This window comes from Natator depressus, chromosome 1, assembly GCF_965152275.1.
Source record: "Natator depressus isolate rNatDep1 chromosome 1, rNatDep2.hap1, whole genome shotgun sequence".
Lineage (NCBI taxonomy): Eukaryota > Metazoa > Chordata > Testudines > Cheloniidae > Natator > Natator depressus.
This window is the reverse complement of record NC_134234.1, coordinates 190,839,933-190,858,818: the sequence shown is the minus strand read 5'-3', so window position 1 is coordinate 190,858,818 and position 18,886 is coordinate 190,839,933. Positions and strand designations below refer to the sequence as shown.

Genomic DNA, 18,886 nt, shown 5'->3' with positions numbered 1-18,886 from the left:
ATTTTGGTTCAGGCCCATCTCTGTTCAGATCCTTTACATGATACACTGTCGTGATCTCTTAATTGTTCTCACCTTACCTTTTACTTAGCAATGTGCATGGTGACTTTTCTGGAGGCCATATAGAAAGGCAGTGGCAGAGTTGGGAATACTCTTATAAAAATATGACTTTTATAGTCTATAGCTTTTGGGGGCTTTCTTAAGAAGGAATTTTTGCAAGGCCTCCTCTTACTAGGAAAAGCTTTTTATGCAGCAAGGAGAAAGAGAAGGAAGGCTTTGACCAGACCTGGGAGGTGTTTGTAACACTCTTTATGGGTTACATGGAATCACTTGAACTTGTGACATGCCTCCTTGCATAACCCTGTATGTAAGAACCGAGAAAACACAAACTCTCAGTCAACAAATTCTGAGATACCTCAGTGCTAAGGGCCTATATTCACAGCTTAGAGTAACTCCTTTGCCCTCAAAGGATTTACACTCCAGTGTAACTGAGATCAGAATCTGTCCCCTGTAGTGCAGTTACTCTGCCACCCAACACGGAATGTATTACTCACACGCCGCCGTGGACATGAGAAGGTATTATAGCAATAAGGGGAATATTGGCCGGGGCGTTGCAGTTATTGCCTACTCACTTTGAAAGCTGTTATCCCACCTACATAGTCACCAGAGACACGCTGAAGGGGCAGAAGCTTAATGGTGTATTCAGAAGAATGCATCTCCACTACCCTGACAGCAAGGGGAATGAGCCCAGATCCTGGTGTGACACTTGCACTCACAACATTCTAGCGTGGAACTGAGTGTAACCAGCTGAACCAAAAAGTTGCTGTACACCGGATCATGCCGAAGACACTGAATCAGGTATTTGATGGGCCCAGCAGGGCTTCAGAGCAGAAAGGAGCTCTAGGAGGATTACTGGCTAAGCCAGAATTGCTCCTGAGGCTTAGGGGAACAAATGCTGGGTTGTCAGCTCCACCACATGTACATCTCCCAGGGCACAACTCACAGATTCATCAAGCTGTGATGGCTGGGCCTTGTCTGTTGGTGCAACTAGGGCCATTAGCGGCACTAGTCTGCAGCCGTGCTCATGATCACAAGGAAAGGATTTTGGCTCCCCTATCAGAGCACCCAAAGTGCGGTCTCTTTGCACCTCTCCTGCACCCCTTGCTCACTACTCCAAGTCTAAACACAATCTGTCTCTAGACCCAACATTCATTTCAGATCCTGATTATTCTAATTACACATTTTCTACATTCTGTTCTATTTCATACAGCTGACGTTCATAACACGTTTGGGAAGAGGCGAGCTCTGCGTAAATGCTAAATATTAATGCTATTAATTATGCTTCTGCCCCCACAGTTATAAAAATCCCTGGAACATGGATAAATTGTATCCCTTTCCACGACAACTGCTGCAGCTTCACAGAATGGTGCATTATTTGAGAGTGGAAAAAGCCACCACCACATCTTAATTTTATTAGCTATAAGCACTGAATCTTTTGTGTTGGATACATGAACCTCATGTGAAGGGACTGATTTAGTTTTAATGGTGCTTCTGCTTCCTGCATTGATCCATCAGTAGAATAAATGACATGGCTAACTGCTTTTTTTAAGAGCAGGCTTTCAAGCTGCCAAAGGCAGAACTCCATCGCTATCCTTGTGCTTTTAGGAAGGGTGCAGTGACTACTCACTGGCTCAATAAGAATGCCTTTAAAGCAACATTGTGCTCTCATTGTTATGCAGGCTTGGGCAGCTGTCTGCGCTGATCAGATGGTGACGTTGGGCCACATATCACCCTTGAAATATCAATGGAAATTTCACATATAGACCAAAGGGCAAAAATAGGGCCCTAATTTTCATTTGTGAAGACACAAAAAAACAAACACAACCCGCCTACACACAACAGTTATATTTTCTAGTGACTTTAGTATACGGATATTTTCTTGGCCCAAAGTGAGACACACTCATTTTCCTTTGTTTAAATGAAAACATCCTCACCAACATCCTTTCACCAAGATGTTGAGCTTTGCTTGTGGTGACAGGTTTCAGAGGGGTAGCCGTGTTAGTCTGTATCAGCAAAAAGAATGATGAGTACTTGTGGCATCTTAGAGACTAACAAATGTATTTGAGCATAAGCTTTCGTGGGCTAAAACCCACTTCATCAGATGCATGCAGGGGAAAATACAGTAGGAAGAGACACACACACAGAACTTGAAAACATGGGCGTTGCCATACCCACTATAATGAGAGTGATCAGTTAAGGTGAGCTATTATCAGCAGGAGAAAAAAAACCTTTTGTAGTGATAATCAGGATGGCCCCTTTCCAACAGTTGACAAGAAGGTGTGAGTAATAGTAGGGGAAAAATTAGCATGGGGAAATAGTTTTACTTTGTGTAATGACTCATCCACTCCCAGTCTTTATTCAAGCCTAATTTAATGGTGTCGAGTTTTCAAATTAATTCCAATTCAGCAGTTTCTCGTTGGAGTCTGTTTTGGAAGTTTTTTTGTTGTAGTATTGCCTCTTTTAGGTCTGTAATTGAGTGACCAGGGAGATTGAAGTGTTCTCCAACTGGTTTTTGAATGTTACAATTCTTGACGTCTGATTTGTGTCCATTTATTCTTTTACGTAGAGACTGTGGTGTTTATCTCGCTCATCCAGCCTTCCAGCAGAAGCTACTGAGACCACCGAACCTTGTTTCATGGAGGTTTTCTCCATCACCCTTTGTTCATAAATGCAAGCTGGTTAATGTGAGCACAATGGGGGGGCTGGGGGGGAGGGGCTGCAGGAGAGAAAGGGGGGTGTGCTCACCCACCCGCCCCCTTTATGCAGTACAGCAAATTCAACCCAAAAAGGATCTCAATGTGCTTTGCAGACTGCATAGAATGTGATTATCCACCAGTGAGATACAGACTTTTGAGGCATCATATGCAGCAGCAGCACTATATAGCAGTGGATTCAGAAGGGAAAATGAATGACAACTTTTCTAAATTAAGATGAAGGTGGGAAGATTTTGGTAGGCAGCAAAAGAGGTTGGAAGTTGGTTTCCAGTGTGACTCAGTGGATTTCTGTGCAGTTATTTGCACAGCTAAATTATAATACTTAGCATTTATATGGTGCTTTTCATCCATAAAACTACTCTGCAAGAATGATGATCCTTATCTGAATTTTTACAAATGGGAACACTGAGGCACAGGATAGGTAAGCAACTTGACAAAGGATCCCATAGCAGATGTTCTGACTGAGTCATGTGACCATACCACTGGATCATGCAAATATTATTAAACTGACAAGGTCACTTTTATGCTATCCTAATGATTGTGAAGGACACTGAATCATGAACATACTCATTGGCTGTATTTAATGCCACTGTAACGCCAGTAAAATCATTGGAATTATACCAGGGATGTACATGGTGCATACTCAATACACAATTAACATTATATTATAGTGTACTTAAGAACAGGTAGTTATTTACTAAAGGGCAAGGCTTCTTTCATCACCTCTGCCATTGATTCCACTGTCCACCTCAAGCCCAACTTAGAGAAGGGGCATCTCTGCCGCTATGTTGGTTTACTCCTGCATTTACTCCCTGCATTTCTCTTTCTGCTCCACACCCCCTAATTGGACATTGAACATTTCTGCCGATCAAGGGGCTTGATTCCAATCTCCATTACAATGACGTATATCAGGAATAGCTACTGAGGTAAATAGAGTTAGTCTGCATTTATGATGGTGTAACAGAGAGCAGCGTCCAGCCTCATGCGTATTAAGGGAAAGTAGTGGTAAATGAGGGTAATCACATTTAAGAAAAAACACTACAAAACCAAGTGTTGTGTTTAATTCAGATGTAGCTGCTAAACAGTCCTTTGGGTGTTCTGAAATTTCAAAGGGGATGTGTGTTGGCCTTCTTTATGTTTTTTGAATGAGCCTCCAAAAAAGGATAAAGAACTTGAGAACAAGGTATATGCAAACCACAGAGGAGCACTCATGGAACAATCATAGTAAAAAGGAAGGGGTCATGTATCCACACACTCATTTAGGGCTCAATTGTGGCTTTGCCACTAGCCCAAAGTAATAGCAGTATATAGCTGGGCTGCCCCAGGATTAGGCTATGACTGTCTCAGTCCAGTCCTTGCTTCCCCCATTGTTCCATGGAAGGAGTAATCTGTACTAGTCCTATACCTGACACACATTACTTCCTCCTCTGCAACAGTGAGACTGTGCAGGCCTGCATGTTGGGGGGTGGAGCCAAGGCTCTACCACAACCCACCCCTCTGAATGGAGGAAGTAGCAGCAACCCTGCATAAGATGCTCCTCTCCCCGCCAGCCAAAAGCTACTACTATATGGGTGTATAGCCAGGGTAATATTATGTCCTTATAGAAATAAACTAGGGGAAGTACTTATTTCAAGAACGAGTGCATTAGGAATATGCATCTGATCAAGACATCAAGGTCACAGGTTAAACTACTACAAATGTAGAGAAAAATAACTTTTCCAATGACATATGGCATAACGTTCAACCCTTAATCTAGGAAGGCACATCAAAGTCAGAATTCCCCCAAATGGTGACTGACTACACACAGATTCAGTCTCTCAGAAATATCACCGATATGTTTCTTGAATTAAACAAACGTTAGCACTTTTCATCCACAGATCTCAACCACAATTGTAAGGAGACTTAACCATTGTTATCACAGTTTTATAGATAAATGTTACTGATGTATGGAGAAGTTACAAGAACAATGCACGGTCTCACACAGCAAATCATAGAATATCAGGGTTGGAAGGGACCTCAGGAGGTCATCTAGTCCAACCCCCTGCTCAAAGCAGGACCGATCCCCAAAGCAGCAAATCAATGGCAGAGCCAAGAAAAGAAGCAAGGTCTTATGCATTTTTCAGGTGCACTTGCCAGTAGATGATACTGCCATGCTTATCGAAGTGAGGGACGTGTAGGTCCTGATGGAGTCATGACACTAACAGCTGCCTTGCAAAGTACTGAGATTTTGATTTACAACAGCCCTTCTAATCTCATCAAAACCTCCTCAGAAGAGTCTATCAATCATCCCCAATTGTGTCAAACATGGAGGTTATTTTGTTCTATACATAAAATTCAAATAGGGGCTGGGAGGGGACCAAACAATTTACTTTCACTTGTAGCCAGAATCAGATCTGACCCAGGTCTCTAGCAAGAGTAGGCGTTGTATTATTCCAATGTCAGCAATTAAATACTAATGTTAATCATATGAAAATGGGAATAAATAGCAGACATTTTAAAATTCCTTTCAAGCCTTCCACAAGTAATTTTCTTTCACCACACAATATCTAATCAAGACTTGAAGATTATAGGCTGTGTCAATAGACTTTTATACTACTTAACATACTACAGTGCAGAAGAAGAGACAAGTTAGTTAATGAGAATTTATTAATGTATTTATAAAAGACTTGCAATAAGTTTGAAAGCCTTTAAGTCAAAAAATTCAGCATGGCTCCATTTATAGAGCCTAAAGTGCTATGTACACATCTGCAACACCCTAAAATGCATGATAAGCATATTGTAAAAATAACAAGTTATAAAAAAATTGATTTGTCTGAAATACAAGTAAATTCCAAGCAACTTTAATAGGCACCTATTGTAGTTTCAGGAATCATAGTTGCATGCATATCTCTAGTCATATTTGATTTCTCCTTCAGCTTTGACTGGAGTAATGTGTGTTCCACTACACCAATCCGTATGTCCATCTGAACTGTTTCCTGCTTCAGTTTGGTTAAGGCCTGCTTTATTTTTACTAAAGGAGCTGTTTAAAAAAAAAAAAAAGAAAAGAAAAAAAAGGGCAAACAGTACATGTGTTAGTCTCCTGTACATGAAAAGCATTACTTTTTCCTATAATTCACTCCCTTTGCTAACTGGAGAATGAACAAAAGGATGTTATATTCTGGGAGACACGATTTTACTGAGACATCATTTTTAACACACAAGACATATTAAAAATAGAAATAAGCAGTGATAATTTTGCTGCCTTCTTGACATGTTGGATCCGATAATGTGCATAAAAATGAGAATAGGTTTTCCAATTTCATATTTTTTTGCACAGCAATAAGGCTCACCTGTCTACCTGAGGTGGAGTTTGGTGGAACAGGGAACAATGAAGACACTGTCATCAACTGGCAGTGAAAGATCTCAGCTAGGAGACGCTAAGGCAGTGTTCCATATACCCCATTCCTTTTCCTCCCACCCCCTTTCATCTCTGCAAAGCAGACGCTGCTTCTTCACCCCTCCACACCACTCTTTGTGGAGCAAGGCATGTGGGGAAGGGCAGGGGGCAGCAGAGCTGCAGGTTCCAGGCTCTGGAGCTTGTTCTACCCATCACCACTGTCACTGGGCAGGAAGGGTGGTATGAGGCCAGGTGATTAACTCTGTATGGTGAGGGGAGGGTGTATACATTTTGCTTCCAGGGTGAGATAGCTATTGCAGGTGGTTTATCCCAGTAAGGCATCAGTAATTAAATAAAGTTGCAGCCCCTGTGTTTAACTCTATTAGGGTGCCTGCCTGATTCTCTCCATGTCTGCATCACAATTCCTTTTACATTTGAAATAGAGCAGGTTTATCAGCCAAAAGAGACTTTAAGACAGCAAAACATATAGGCTTTTATGACTTTTAGAATTAATTTAAAATAGAAACAGTACAACCATCACAAGTACTAGAATGAATTTTTCTACTGGCTATAGGCCCAAACCTGTGAACACTTGCCACCAAACACAATGCTTACTGCCATGAGCAATCTGATGGTAGTAAGTGTTTGCAGTATCAGGCCCTACATCACCAGCAGTGGGTTAGTTATTTAGTTATTCAAATTAGAGAACCCATGAATTTTCTGAGATTTTTATGGTAAAATTCTCAAAAACCAAAATTTTGGAACCCAGTGGGATTTAGACTCCTAAATCACTTAGGCTCCTTTGAAAATTTTACCCCTGATGTTTTCACTTATTTAGTAACTCATTCCTAATTTTGTTTTGTTTATTTTTCATGTACCAGATTATTTTTCCATAACCTAGGCCTGAATGTGCACTTGTTTCTCAGGGAATGGGAGGTTTTTCCTGAGGAAGGCATGTACATACCTCCATCGGTCATACTGCTTCCCTTCTCTTCCATTTCCTGCTTTACTTTTTCTAACACTTCAGTAATCTGAAATTGATATTAAGTGTGCATTTTTGAACTTCAATTAAAACAAATTCTGAATAATTACATTAATTTTACAAAAATGACTAATCTGTGCTCAGCACTGTAAACAGAGTAACAATATTTCTCAATGCCAAACTACTAATCCCAAACTGGATTTTTAATGTGAAACAAAGAACAATACAAGTCATGCAACATGAATAACATTTTGGCAGTGGCCTGGGTTTACTGTTTTGAAGAGTCTCTCATCATACAGTAATAATAATAAAAGTGATACATTTCAGTAACTGATGGATGACAAGAACCACTATTCTCTTAGGCCTGGTCTACACTAGTGGGGGGGGAGGATCAATCTAAGATATGCAACTTCAGCTACGAGAATAGCATAGCTACGAGAATAGCATAGCTGAAGTCGACGTACTTAGATTTACTTACCGCGGCGTCTTCACGGTGGTGAGTCGACTGCTGCCGCTCCCCCGTCGACTCCGCTTGCGCCTCTCATGGCAGTGGAGTACAGAAGTTGATGGGAGAGCGCTCGGGGATCAATTTATCGAGTCTAGACTAGACACGATAAATCGACCCCCGATAGATCGATCGCTACCTGGCGATCCGGAGGGTAGTTAGACCTGGCCTTAGAGAATGGTTGATGGAATAGCACTCCTGTCTGCATTACAACAGATTAAGGATCACGTTTTCTGAGCTAGAAGGTGGTTTGCCAGGTGATGGTGGTTACTACAAAAAACAGGTTGGTTAAGGAATCCAGAGGGATGGTACCAGAATAAAAACATAGACAATGAAAGTTCCTGGGATGTGTACATAAAGTTTATTGGGATGTCTGTGTATAGGAGTAAGAAAAACTTCAGCACTGATACTGTATATAGAAAGGTCTGCATGTACAGTAGTATTGTGTCTGTAGCATGTATCGTGAAAAGGGAGCAATCCGGTTCGCTAATAAAGCACTTTGACCATAATATGGAAATGAATGGGTTGGAACCACTAAGCCACATTTACCTCCCTATTTCAATATGTTCAGAGAGAGGAAAACATTTTCACTACACACCTAGGGTGTATAGGTATGTCCCAATGGGCCAAGTTCTGATCACAGCTATACCAGCGAAAATCTATAGTAGCACCAAATGTATCTGGCTTTACTCCATATATGCACCAGTGTAGCTGAGATTAGAATTGTGTCCAATATCCACACACTCAGTCATGCATTATTCTTTATTAGTCACACACTAATTACCAAAGCACAAAAACATTATGAAGACTTCAAGTTCATACAGTGTTCTATTTTTAAAAATCACTTCTGCTTTTAGGATGGAGCAGTATTAAATGCAAGGTTAAATATAATTGTACAGTTTATTATTATTTTAAAACAAGCATAATTCTACAGAGGTCCTACACTTCAGAAGACAGATTTGTACTATGAGAGATACAAGGTGGGTGAGATAATATTTTTTATTGGACCAACTTGTATTAGTGAAAGAGAGTTGCTTTCAAGCTCCACAGAGCTTTTAGCTTGAAAGCATGTCTCTTTCACCAAGAAAAGATGGACCAATAGAAGATATTACGTCATCCACCTTGTGTCTCTAACATTAAAAAAAAATCTTAATAAATGTTGTGATGATGGTTTCTGGTGTATTCTAGTAGTGTGATGAGATAGGGCTATTACAGAAGTTTAGTCTCTTAGTGGATAAGGTTTTTGTAACCTAAATAGTAAAGTTAGTAAGTGAATGAAATTTCCATAAATTATTTGATTTGGAGTGTTGAAACAAAAGACTGACATTTGCAATCAAAACAAATTGATATTTTGAAACAAAACGTTTTGATTTTCCACATCAACATTTTCATAGAATCATAAAATCCCAGGGTTGGAAGGGACCTGAGGAGGTCATCCAATCCAACCCCCTGCTCAAAGCAGGGCCAATCCCCAACTAAATCATCCCTGCCAGGGCTTTGTCAAGCCTGACCTTAAAAACCTCTAAGGAAGGAGATTCCACCACCTTCCTAGGTATCGCATTCCAGTGTTTCACCACCCTCCTAATGAAAAAGATTTTCCTAATATCCAACCTAAACCTCCCCCACTGCAACTTGAGACTATTACTCCTTGTTCTGTCATCTGCTACCACTGAGAACAGTCTAGATCCAACCTCTTCGGAACCCCCTTTCAGGTAGTTGAAAGCAGCTATCAAATCCCCCCTCATTCTTCTCTTCCGCAGACTAAACGATCCCAGTTCCCTCAGCCTCTCCTCATAAGTCACGTGTTCCAGTCCCCTAATCATTTTTGTTGCCCTCCGCTAGACGCTTTCCAATTTTTAAAAAATCCTTCTTGTAGTGTGGGGCCCAAAGCTGGACACAGTACTCCAGATGAGGCCTCACCAATGTCGAATAGAGGGGAATGATCACGTCCCTCGATCTGCTGGCAATGCCCCTACTTATACACCCCAAAATGCCATTAGCCTTCTTGGTAACAAGGGCACACTGTTGACTCATATCCAGCTTCTCGTCCACTGTAACCCCTAGGTCCTTTTCTGCAGAACTGCTGCCAAGCCATTCGGTCCCTAGTCTGTAGCGGTGCATGGAATTCTTCCGTCCTAAGTGCACGACTCTGCACTTGTCCTGGTTGAACCTCATCAGATTTCTTTTGGCCCAATCCTCTAATTTGTCTAGGTCCCTCTGTCTCCTATCCCTACCCTCCAGCGTATCTACCACTCCTCCCAGTTTAGTGTCATCTGCAAACTTGCTGAGGGTGCAATCCACACCATCCTCCAGATCATTAATGAAGATATTGAACAAAACTGGCCCCAGGACCGACCCTTGGGGCGCTCCACTTGATACTGGTTTTAAAATACTTGGTTTCAAAATATTGCTTCAGATAAATAAAAAAATGTCACTGAAATTGACATTTTCCATCAGAAAAATTCAAGAAAAAACCAGGTCTTCTGACAAAAACCTTTTTATTGGAAATTTTTTGGCCCACTGTACCAAATATTAACTTTTTAAATAAATATAAATAATAAAATTTAGGATTTTCTCATCTTCAAAGCACTTTACAAACATTGACTGATTAATCCTCAATAGCCGTAATGAGACAGGTAAAATCCATATTTTATTTTATATATTTATATATTATTCTCCTTAGAGATGAGGAAAACTACGGGGGAGATCTTTAGTAGCTTGCCCACCTCACAGATAGAAATCAGTAGCAGAGCTGGGATTAAAATTTTGGAATCTCTCTCTCAATCCTGGGCTCACAGTTCTAAACCACTTTCACGAAATGAACAAATTCTAAACATTGATATGAAAAGTACTTCATATGAAAAAGTTTATTTCATACAATGGTAAACCCCAGTGTCAAATGACTATGCACAGTGGACTATTTTAAAAGTTAGAAAACAATGCATGAAAGATTGGAGCTCTTTTGAGAATTAAGACCATAACACAAATTATGTGAAAATATATTCTACCTCAGAAAGAGTTCTAGTCCTTTCTGTTACTCCTCCACTTCCCTGCTGGTATTTCTCTTTGGCCTGGAAGAGAGAACACTTTCTGTATTATTGACAAAACAGAAACATACATACTGATTAGAGAATTTATTATAATAGTTGCTCTTTTAGATCCCAATTCTGGAAATCCTCATTCATGCATGCAGTGCCAATGAAATCAATGGAGTGTGAGGGAGAGTTTGCAATGCCTATCATTCAAGAATCTCAAAGCACCTTAACAAATGGCAATTAAAGATCACAACACTCATGTGAGGGAAGTAAGTTTTATTAGTTATTAACAGGTGCGTAAACAGAAGCACAGAGAGTGCAAGTGCCTTACCCAAGACCACAGTGAGTTTGTCAGAATTGGGATGGAACTCAGCAGTCCTGAACCCCAGGCCCTCGTTCTCAAAAGAGGAAATTAACCTGTCACCATTCTGGGTTTAACTGCACCTCTACCACATCCATATGCTGGATTGGGCCCACAGGCAAGTTCACACAAACCACCCAGGGGGAGGCAGGGACGAGGAGGAGGAGCTCTCTCATAACTTTAAGCCCTGTAGTTAGGGTACTCACCTGGAATGTGGGACACCCTCAGTTTGAGTCCCATCTCTGCCTGAGGGGGAAGAGGGGTTTTAACAGGTATGACACCCCCTACCCCAGGTGAGTGCCCTAACTATTGCACTATGGGATGCGTGGATGCCTCTCCTGTTAAAACTGTTGCTTTGAGTACAAATAATTAAAGAATCATCTGGGCTAGAGAAAGAGAGGGAATACACATAACAATGACAGCATAAGCATAATGACGACTCTGTAGCCTGGTGGTGAGAGCACTGAGCTGGCATGTGGGAGAGCCAGGGTTCAATCCCCCTGCTCCGGTTACTCTAATCACTGATTGAAAGATTGAGAGCCCCCCACCAGATTAGCCCAGAGCCCAATGGTCAGGGCACCCACCTAAGAGCTAGCAGATTCCTGTTTAAATCTCTTCTCACCCTCCTCAGATGGAGGGAGGGGAACTTGAACAGGGGGCCTCCCACATCCTAGGTGAGTACCCTAACCACTGAGCTAAAATTTATGAGGGAAGTTCTAATCCTCCCCTGGCTTCTTGCTAAAATGGCACAGGTGCCTAACTCTGGAAGATGGAGAATCATTAGGCACCTCTCTGTAACTTGGATTTGGGTGCCTATGTTTGTATGATGGGTAGGGCTTAGCATACATCGGCATCTACCATTAGTTAACATTCTAGTTTTTATGGTTCACAGTCTAAGATGACCCCTTTTCCCCCAGTCATTGCATAGGAACTCAGGCTTTGTTATCACACTGATTTTCTAGGTGCCTAAAAGTTAGATGTGATGCTCAGAATCACCACATCCAACTCCTTTTGTGCATCCAGGCCTTTGTCTTCTACCTACAGTCAGAGGGAGAAAGTAGATGTAGACTCTGCAGGCTGAACTTGATCCTTGGGCCATACTGTAGACAACTCAGTCCGACAAAAAGCAACAGCAATGGGTCAGTGCATTACCTCACTCAGCTGGGCCTGTGCTGTACGATATTCCTGAACCAAATGCTCCAACTGATTGTTGAGGTACTTTTCCCGACTGTTGACCTTTTCAAGGGTCCTACTGATTTCATTATGAAGTTTGTCAAGGTAACCCTAGAAAACGATATTCTGTGGGTAAGATTATATTTTGTATGTAATGTATGAACACTGTTAAAACTCCTCTAATTCAGAAAGGATATTGAAACATAGGAGTCTGAGATGGAAAAGAATTACTAGGACACTTGGCCTATGGCCAATGCAGGACTGCACCTATGATAAGGTTTTCTAGTGTTTAGTTTAGCCCAGATTCAAATTGCTCAAGAAACGGTGCTTCTACCATTTCCCCTAAGATTATTCCAGTCTAATAAGTCTCACTGTCAGAAAGTTATTCTGACTACAGTATTTAGCTAATTTTTCCTTTTTAAAATTCCCTCTGATTATTAAGAAGTATCCACCACAGTATAGTCTTTAATAATTCCTCTCCATTTTCAGGATGTACCCACTTCAAATACTTGTAGTCAGCTATGTCCCCCCTTACTTATCCTTGGACAAATTATACAACTTTACAATAATTTGTCCTTTGTCAATCCTGCCAGCCCTCAATCATATTTGTTGCATTTCTTCATAGTGCTGTAAAACAATCCCAGAAAACTGAATCAAACAATTAATATATATCAAAGGGTATGTCTAACACTACGAAATTAGGTCGAATTTATAGAAGTTGATTTTTTAGGAAGCAATTTTATATAGTTGATTGTGTGTCCCCTCACTAAGCGCATTAAGTCGGCGGAGTGCATCCACATTTCTGTGGCTAGTGTTGACTTTCAGAGCTTTGCACTCTGGGTAGCTATCCCACAGTTTCCGCAGTCTCCACCACCCATTGGAATTCTGGGTTAAGCTCCCAATGCCTGATGGGGCAAAAACAAACATTGTCGTGGGTGGTTTTGGGTACATGTCGTCAGTCACCTCTCCCTCTGTGAAAGCAACGGCAGACAATTGTTTTGCGTCTTTTTTCCGTGCGGACGCCATACTGCTTTAAGCAGATGGTGCAGTAGTACTGCTAACCGCCACCATCGAACCACTGCTTCCGCTTTAACTCTGCTCTCATGAATCCACCTCGCAGGTCCTCTTGTCGTTCTCTATAAATATCTATTCTCGTGGCATCCATCATCAGCCACTGCTTCTGCTGCAACTCTGCTCTCCTGCAGATGCCATACCACGGCAAGCATGGAGCCCGCTCAGATCACCACGGCAGTTATGAGCATTGTAAACACCTCGTGCATTATCCTGCAATATGTTCAGAACCAGAACCTGCAAAAGCAGGCGAGGAGGTGACGGCAGCGCAGTGACGAGTGATGAGGACATGGACACAGACTTCTCTCAAAGCACGAGCCCCATGCAAATTGGACATCCTGGTGGCAATGGGACAGGCTCATGCTGTGGAATGCCGATTCTGAGCCCGGGAAACAAGCACAGATTGGTGGGACCGCATAGTGTTGGGGGTCTGGGATGATTCCCAGTGGCTGCAAAACTTTTGCATGCGTAAGGGCACTTTCATAGAACTGAAGCGCAAGAATACCAAGATGAGAGCAACCGTTACAGTTCACAAGCGAGTGGTGATCGCCTTCTAGAACCTTGCAACGCCAGACAGCTACCAGTCAGTTAGGAATCAATTTGGAGTGGGCAAATCCACTGTGGGGGCTGCTGTGATCCAAGCAGCCAACACAATCACTGAGCCGCTGCTATCAAGGTTAGTGACTCTGGGAAAAGTGCAGGTCATAGTGGATGGCTTTGCTGCAATGGGATTCCCTAACTGTGGTGGGGCGACAGACGGAACCCATATCCCTATCTTGGGACCGGACCACCTTGGCAGCCAGTACATAAACCGAAAGGGGTACTTTTCGGGGTGCTGCACGCACTGGTGGATCACAAGGGACGTTTCACCAACATCAGTGTGGGATGGCCGGGAAAGGTACATGGCGCTCGCATCTTCAGGAACTCTGGTCTGTTTCAACAGCTGCAGCAAGGGACTTACTTTCCAGACCAGAAAATAACCATTGGGGATGTTGAAATGCCTACAGTTATCCTTGGGGACACAGCCTACCCCTTAATGCCATGGCTCATGAAGCCATACACAGGCACCCTGGACAGTAGTCAGGAGCTGTTCAACTATGGGCTGAGCAAGTGCAGAATGGTGGTAGAATGTGCATTTGGACATTTAAAAGCGTGTTGGAGCAGTTTACTGATTCGGTTAGACCTCAGCGAAACCAATATTCCCACTGTTATTACTGCTTGCTGTGTGCTCCACAATATCTGTAAGAGTAAGGGGGAGACGTTTATGGTGAGGTGGGAGGTTGAGGCAAATCACCTGGCCGCTGATTATGCGCAGCCAGACACCAGAGCGGTTAAAAGAGCACAGCAGGGCGCGCTGTGCATCAGAGAAGCTTTGAAAACCAGTTTCATGGCTGACCAGGATACGGTGTGACAGTTCTGTTTGTTTCTCCTTGATGGAAACCCGCCTCCTTGGTTCACTCTACTTCCCTGTAAGCCAGCTGACCTCCCCCCTTCGATCACAGCTTGCAGAGGCAATAAAGTCATTGTTGTTTCAAATTCATGCATTCTTTATTAATTCATCACACAAATGCCAGGGTAGTCCAGGAGGGCTGGGGAAGGAGGGAAGCACCGGGTGGGGTGGTGGAGGAGGGAAGAACAAGGCCACACTGCACTTCAAAACTTATTGAATGCCAGCCTTCTGTTGCTTGGTCAGTCCTCTAGGGTGCAGTGGTTGGGTGCCCAGAGGCCCCCCCCCCGCAACGTTCTTGGGTGTCTGGCTGAGGAGGCTATGGAACTTGAGGAGGAAGGCAGTTGGTTACACAGGGGCTGCAGCGGTGGTCTGTGCTCCTGATGCCTTTCCTGCAGCTCAACCATACGCTGGAGCATATCAGTTTGATCCTCCAGTAGCCTCAGCATTGCATCCTGCCTCCTCTCATCACGCTGCCACCACCTATCATCTTGATCCCGCCACCTCTTCTCGTGTTCATTTTGTGCTTTCCTGGACTCTGACATTGCTTGCCTCCACACATTCTGCTGAGCTATTTCAGTGCGGGAGGACTGCATGATCTCAGAGAATATTTCATCGGGAGTGCGGTTTTTTCACCTTCTTATCTGCGCTAGCCTCTGGGACGGAGATGATAGGGGGAGTGTTGAAATATTTGCAGCTGTGGGAGGAAAAAAAGGGAGAGTAGTATTTAAAAAGACACATTTTAGAGAACAATGGGTAGACTCTTTCATGGTGAACCAAGCTGTTAACATGACATTGCACATGTGCTTTTGGTACAAGGTCGCCTCTCACCCTTCCCAATTCTCTGGGATGATCGCTTCACCCCTCCCCCCACCACGTGGCTAACAGTGGGGAGGATTTCTTTTCAGCCACAAGCAAACAGCCCAGCAGGAATGGCCACCTCTGAATGTCCCCTTAATAAAATTCCCCTATTTCAACCAGGTGACCATGAATGATATCACTCTCCTGAGGATAACACAGAGAGATAAAAACCAGGTGTTGCTTGAATGCCAGCAAAACACCGGGACCATATGCTGCCATGCTTTGTTATGCAATGATTCCAGACTACGTGCTACTGGCCTGGCATGGTTAAGTGTCCTACCATGGAGGATGGAATAACGCCGCCCTCCCCAGAAACCGCCTTTTGCAAAGGCTTTGGGAGTACCTCCAGGAGAGCTTCATGGAGATGTCCCTGGAGGATTTCTGCTCCATCCCCAGACATGTTACCAGACTTTTCCAGTAGCTGTATTGGACGCAAACGCATCCCAAGTCTTCAGGGCAAATCAATCATTAAACACGCTTGCTTTTAAACCATGTATTATATTTACAAAGGTACACTCACCAGAGGTGCCTTCTCCGCCTTCCAAGGTCCGGGAGCCCACCTTGGGGGGGTTGGGAGGGTATTGGCTCCAGGGTGATAAACAGCTCCTGGCTATCAGGGAGAATGGTTTCATCCTCATCTTCCTCATCCCCAAAATCCTCATCCCTATTGTGTGAGACTCCCCCCTTGCAGGAGTCCACGTACTGGGGTGGGGTAGTGGTAGGGGCATCCCCTAGAATTGCATGCAGCTCATCATAGAAGCGGCATGTCTGTGGGTCTGACCCGGAGCGTCCGTTTGCCTCTTTGGATTTTTGGTAGGCTTGCCTGAGCTCCTTAAGTTTCACGCGGCACTGCTGCGGGTCCCTGTTATAGCCTCTGTCCTTCATGCCCTTGGAGATTTTTTCAAATATTTTGGCATTTCGTCTTTTGGAACGGAGTTCTGATAGCACGGATTAGTCTCCCCCTACAGCGATCAGATCCAGTACCTCCCGTTTGGTCCATGCTGGACCTCTTTTGCGATTCTGGGACTGCATGGTCACCTCTGCTGATGACCTCGCCACGCTGACCAAACAGGAAATGAAATTCAGAAGTTCCCGGTGCTGTTCCTGTGTACCTGGCTAGTGCACCTGAGTTGAAAGTGCTGTCCAGAGCGGTCACAATGGAACACTCTGGGATAGCTCCTGGAGGCCAATACTGTCAAATTGCGTCCACACTAACCCAAATTCGACCCGGCAATGTCGATTTCAGCGCTAATCCCCTCGTCGGGGAGGAGTACAGAAATCAATTTTAAGAGCCCTTTAAGTCGACAAAAATGGCTTCATTGTGTGGACGGGTGCAGGGTTAAATCCATCTAACGCTGCTAAATTCGACCTAAACTCGTAGTGTAGACCAGGGCAAAGAAGGCAGTTAAAAAAAATGCTGGAAGACCAGTAGAGTACTCTGAATGTACAAGACATACCCTCGTCTCTTTTAAAGCAGATTCGATTCCATCTTTGTGCTGATGCATTTGATCTATGTGGATTCTCCAATCCTAACAATACATCAGAAAGATAATAAAATGTCTAGATTATAAATTCAGATAACAGCATAAGCATGAAAGAGCTAAAGAGGCTTGTATGTGACTCAAAGCTATTGTCCTACCTGCCCATATCCATTGAGTACTGTTGCTGTGTGCAGTTGCACAGCTGCCCTATTCCATCCCTTCAGGCAGCTGCTTTATGGTGAAGTAATTTATCAGACTCTTAAATGTCACACTGTGACATTCATGTCCAAAACCAAATACTGAACATGTCCGAGGCCACACTCTCTGGAGTGTATTTGATCTTCATTAAAGTTCTTCTGCTACAAAACATTGTGATGGGGCCTTCCAGGCACAAATATTGAGACTATTGATTACAACTCCATGAGCTCTGCTAGGTCTCAGGCAGAGAAAGAGGGCATAGCTAAAATGTCAAAAGACCTGCCAATGTTCAAATGGTCAGATCTTCCCTTTCCAATTCACCTCTAGAGTCATCAGGAGAAGAGAGGAAGGAAATGAAAAAGCAAGATTACCTAACCCCCTTCTTTGTAAGGGCAGGGGAAAGAAAGGGGGGGAGGGGAAGAAAAACGTACAGATGACAGCAAACATACATAAGCGACATATAGATTTGAGAAAAATACCTTATAAAATATTACTCCGTTTTCTAAAATCCGCACACCAAACCATGGCCCAATGTGGCAAAATACTTTAAGCATGAGTAGCCGTACTAACTTCAATGAGAATACACGTGTGCTTCAGTGTTTTGCTAGACTGGTGCCTATATGAGATGAGACCAGCACAAATCACAGCTCTAGCAGCTGTTACACCTCTGAGGCTTATTGCCTATAATCTTGCTCATGTCCAACACAATCTGTTCAGAAATTAGGCAAAGGCTGCAAAAAGAAAGATGAATTTTACACTGGCAGGTAGTAGAGGCTTAAAGTTTGGCAGCAGACCTTAAAAAAAAAGTGTCTTTTTGTTGGTTTGGTGAAAATTGGTTGTGATGTCAAATTTACAGGATTGGGTTGTTTTGGTTTTTTGTTAAGAAGTACTTTGGATTTGCACATACACTAACTCCTCACTTAACGTTGTAGTTATGTTCCTGAAAAATGCAACTTTATGCGAAACAATGTTAAGCGAATCCAATTTCCTCATAAGAATTAATGTAAATGGAGGGTGGACGGGAATTTAGGTCCAGGGATATTTTTTTCACCAGACAAAAGATATTATGTACAGTATAAGTTTTAAACAATTTTAAACAAACTGTTTCATATTGTACACAGCAATGAATGATTATGAAGCTTGGTTGAGGTGGTGGAGTAAGAGGGTGGGATATTTCCCAGGGAATGCCTTGCTGCTAAATGATGAACTAGCACTTGGCTGAGCCCTCAAGGGTTAATACGCTGTAGTTAATGTAGCCTCACACTCTACAAGGCAGCACGGACTGAGGCAGGAGGGAGGAAACACAACAGATGCAGGGCAGTAGCTGCAAACACTTCCCTGCAAAAACTGAACATGATGAGCCCACGCTATCCAGCTGGAGCGCACCACTCCCTCCTCCTGACAGCACATGCATGGCTACACAGGTGCTGACGGGTGCATGCATGAGTGAGAGAGAGAGAGAGACAGAGAGATGTGCATTGTCCCTTTAAGTACACTGACCCTACTTCAAGTACCTTGCCCTTTTAAGCAGATCAGCCAATTCAGACAGGAAGCAACAGCTTCCAGCAAGCTCCCTCCTTTCTGTCCCTGAGCCTTGTCCCCCTCCTCCGCTTTGGGGGTACGGA

The 18,886-nt window shown here is 43.2% G+C and overlaps 1 protein-coding gene across 3 annotated transcripts in view; it reads right to left on the bottom strand.

The window, feature by feature from the left end:
- Positions 1–5,506: 5,506 nt before the first annotated feature.
- IFT57 (intraflagellar transport 57) overlaps positions 5,507–18,886 on the bottom strand; it is a 32,717-nt gene continuing 19,337 nt past the window's right edge. For 2 of the 3 annotated variants that reach the window (XM_074972877.1, XM_074972868.1), the window contains exons 7-11: positions 17,040–17,111; positions 12,183–12,314; positions 10,643–10,705; positions 7,112–7,178; positions 5,508–5,790 (exon numbers count right to left, since the gene is read on the bottom strand). In XM_074972877.1, the coding sequence (XP_074828978.1) occupies positions 5,612–5,790; positions 7,112–7,178; positions 10,643–10,705; positions 12,183–12,314; positions 17,040–17,111 (513 nt within the window). In that variant the 3' untranslated portion in view covers positions 5,508–5,611. Of the gene's footprint in view, positions 5,791–7,111; positions 7,179–10,642; positions 10,706–12,182; positions 12,315–17,039; positions 17,112–18,886 lie in introns of all 3 variants that reach the window. The other variant, XM_074972861.1, reaches the window with a different exon arrangement.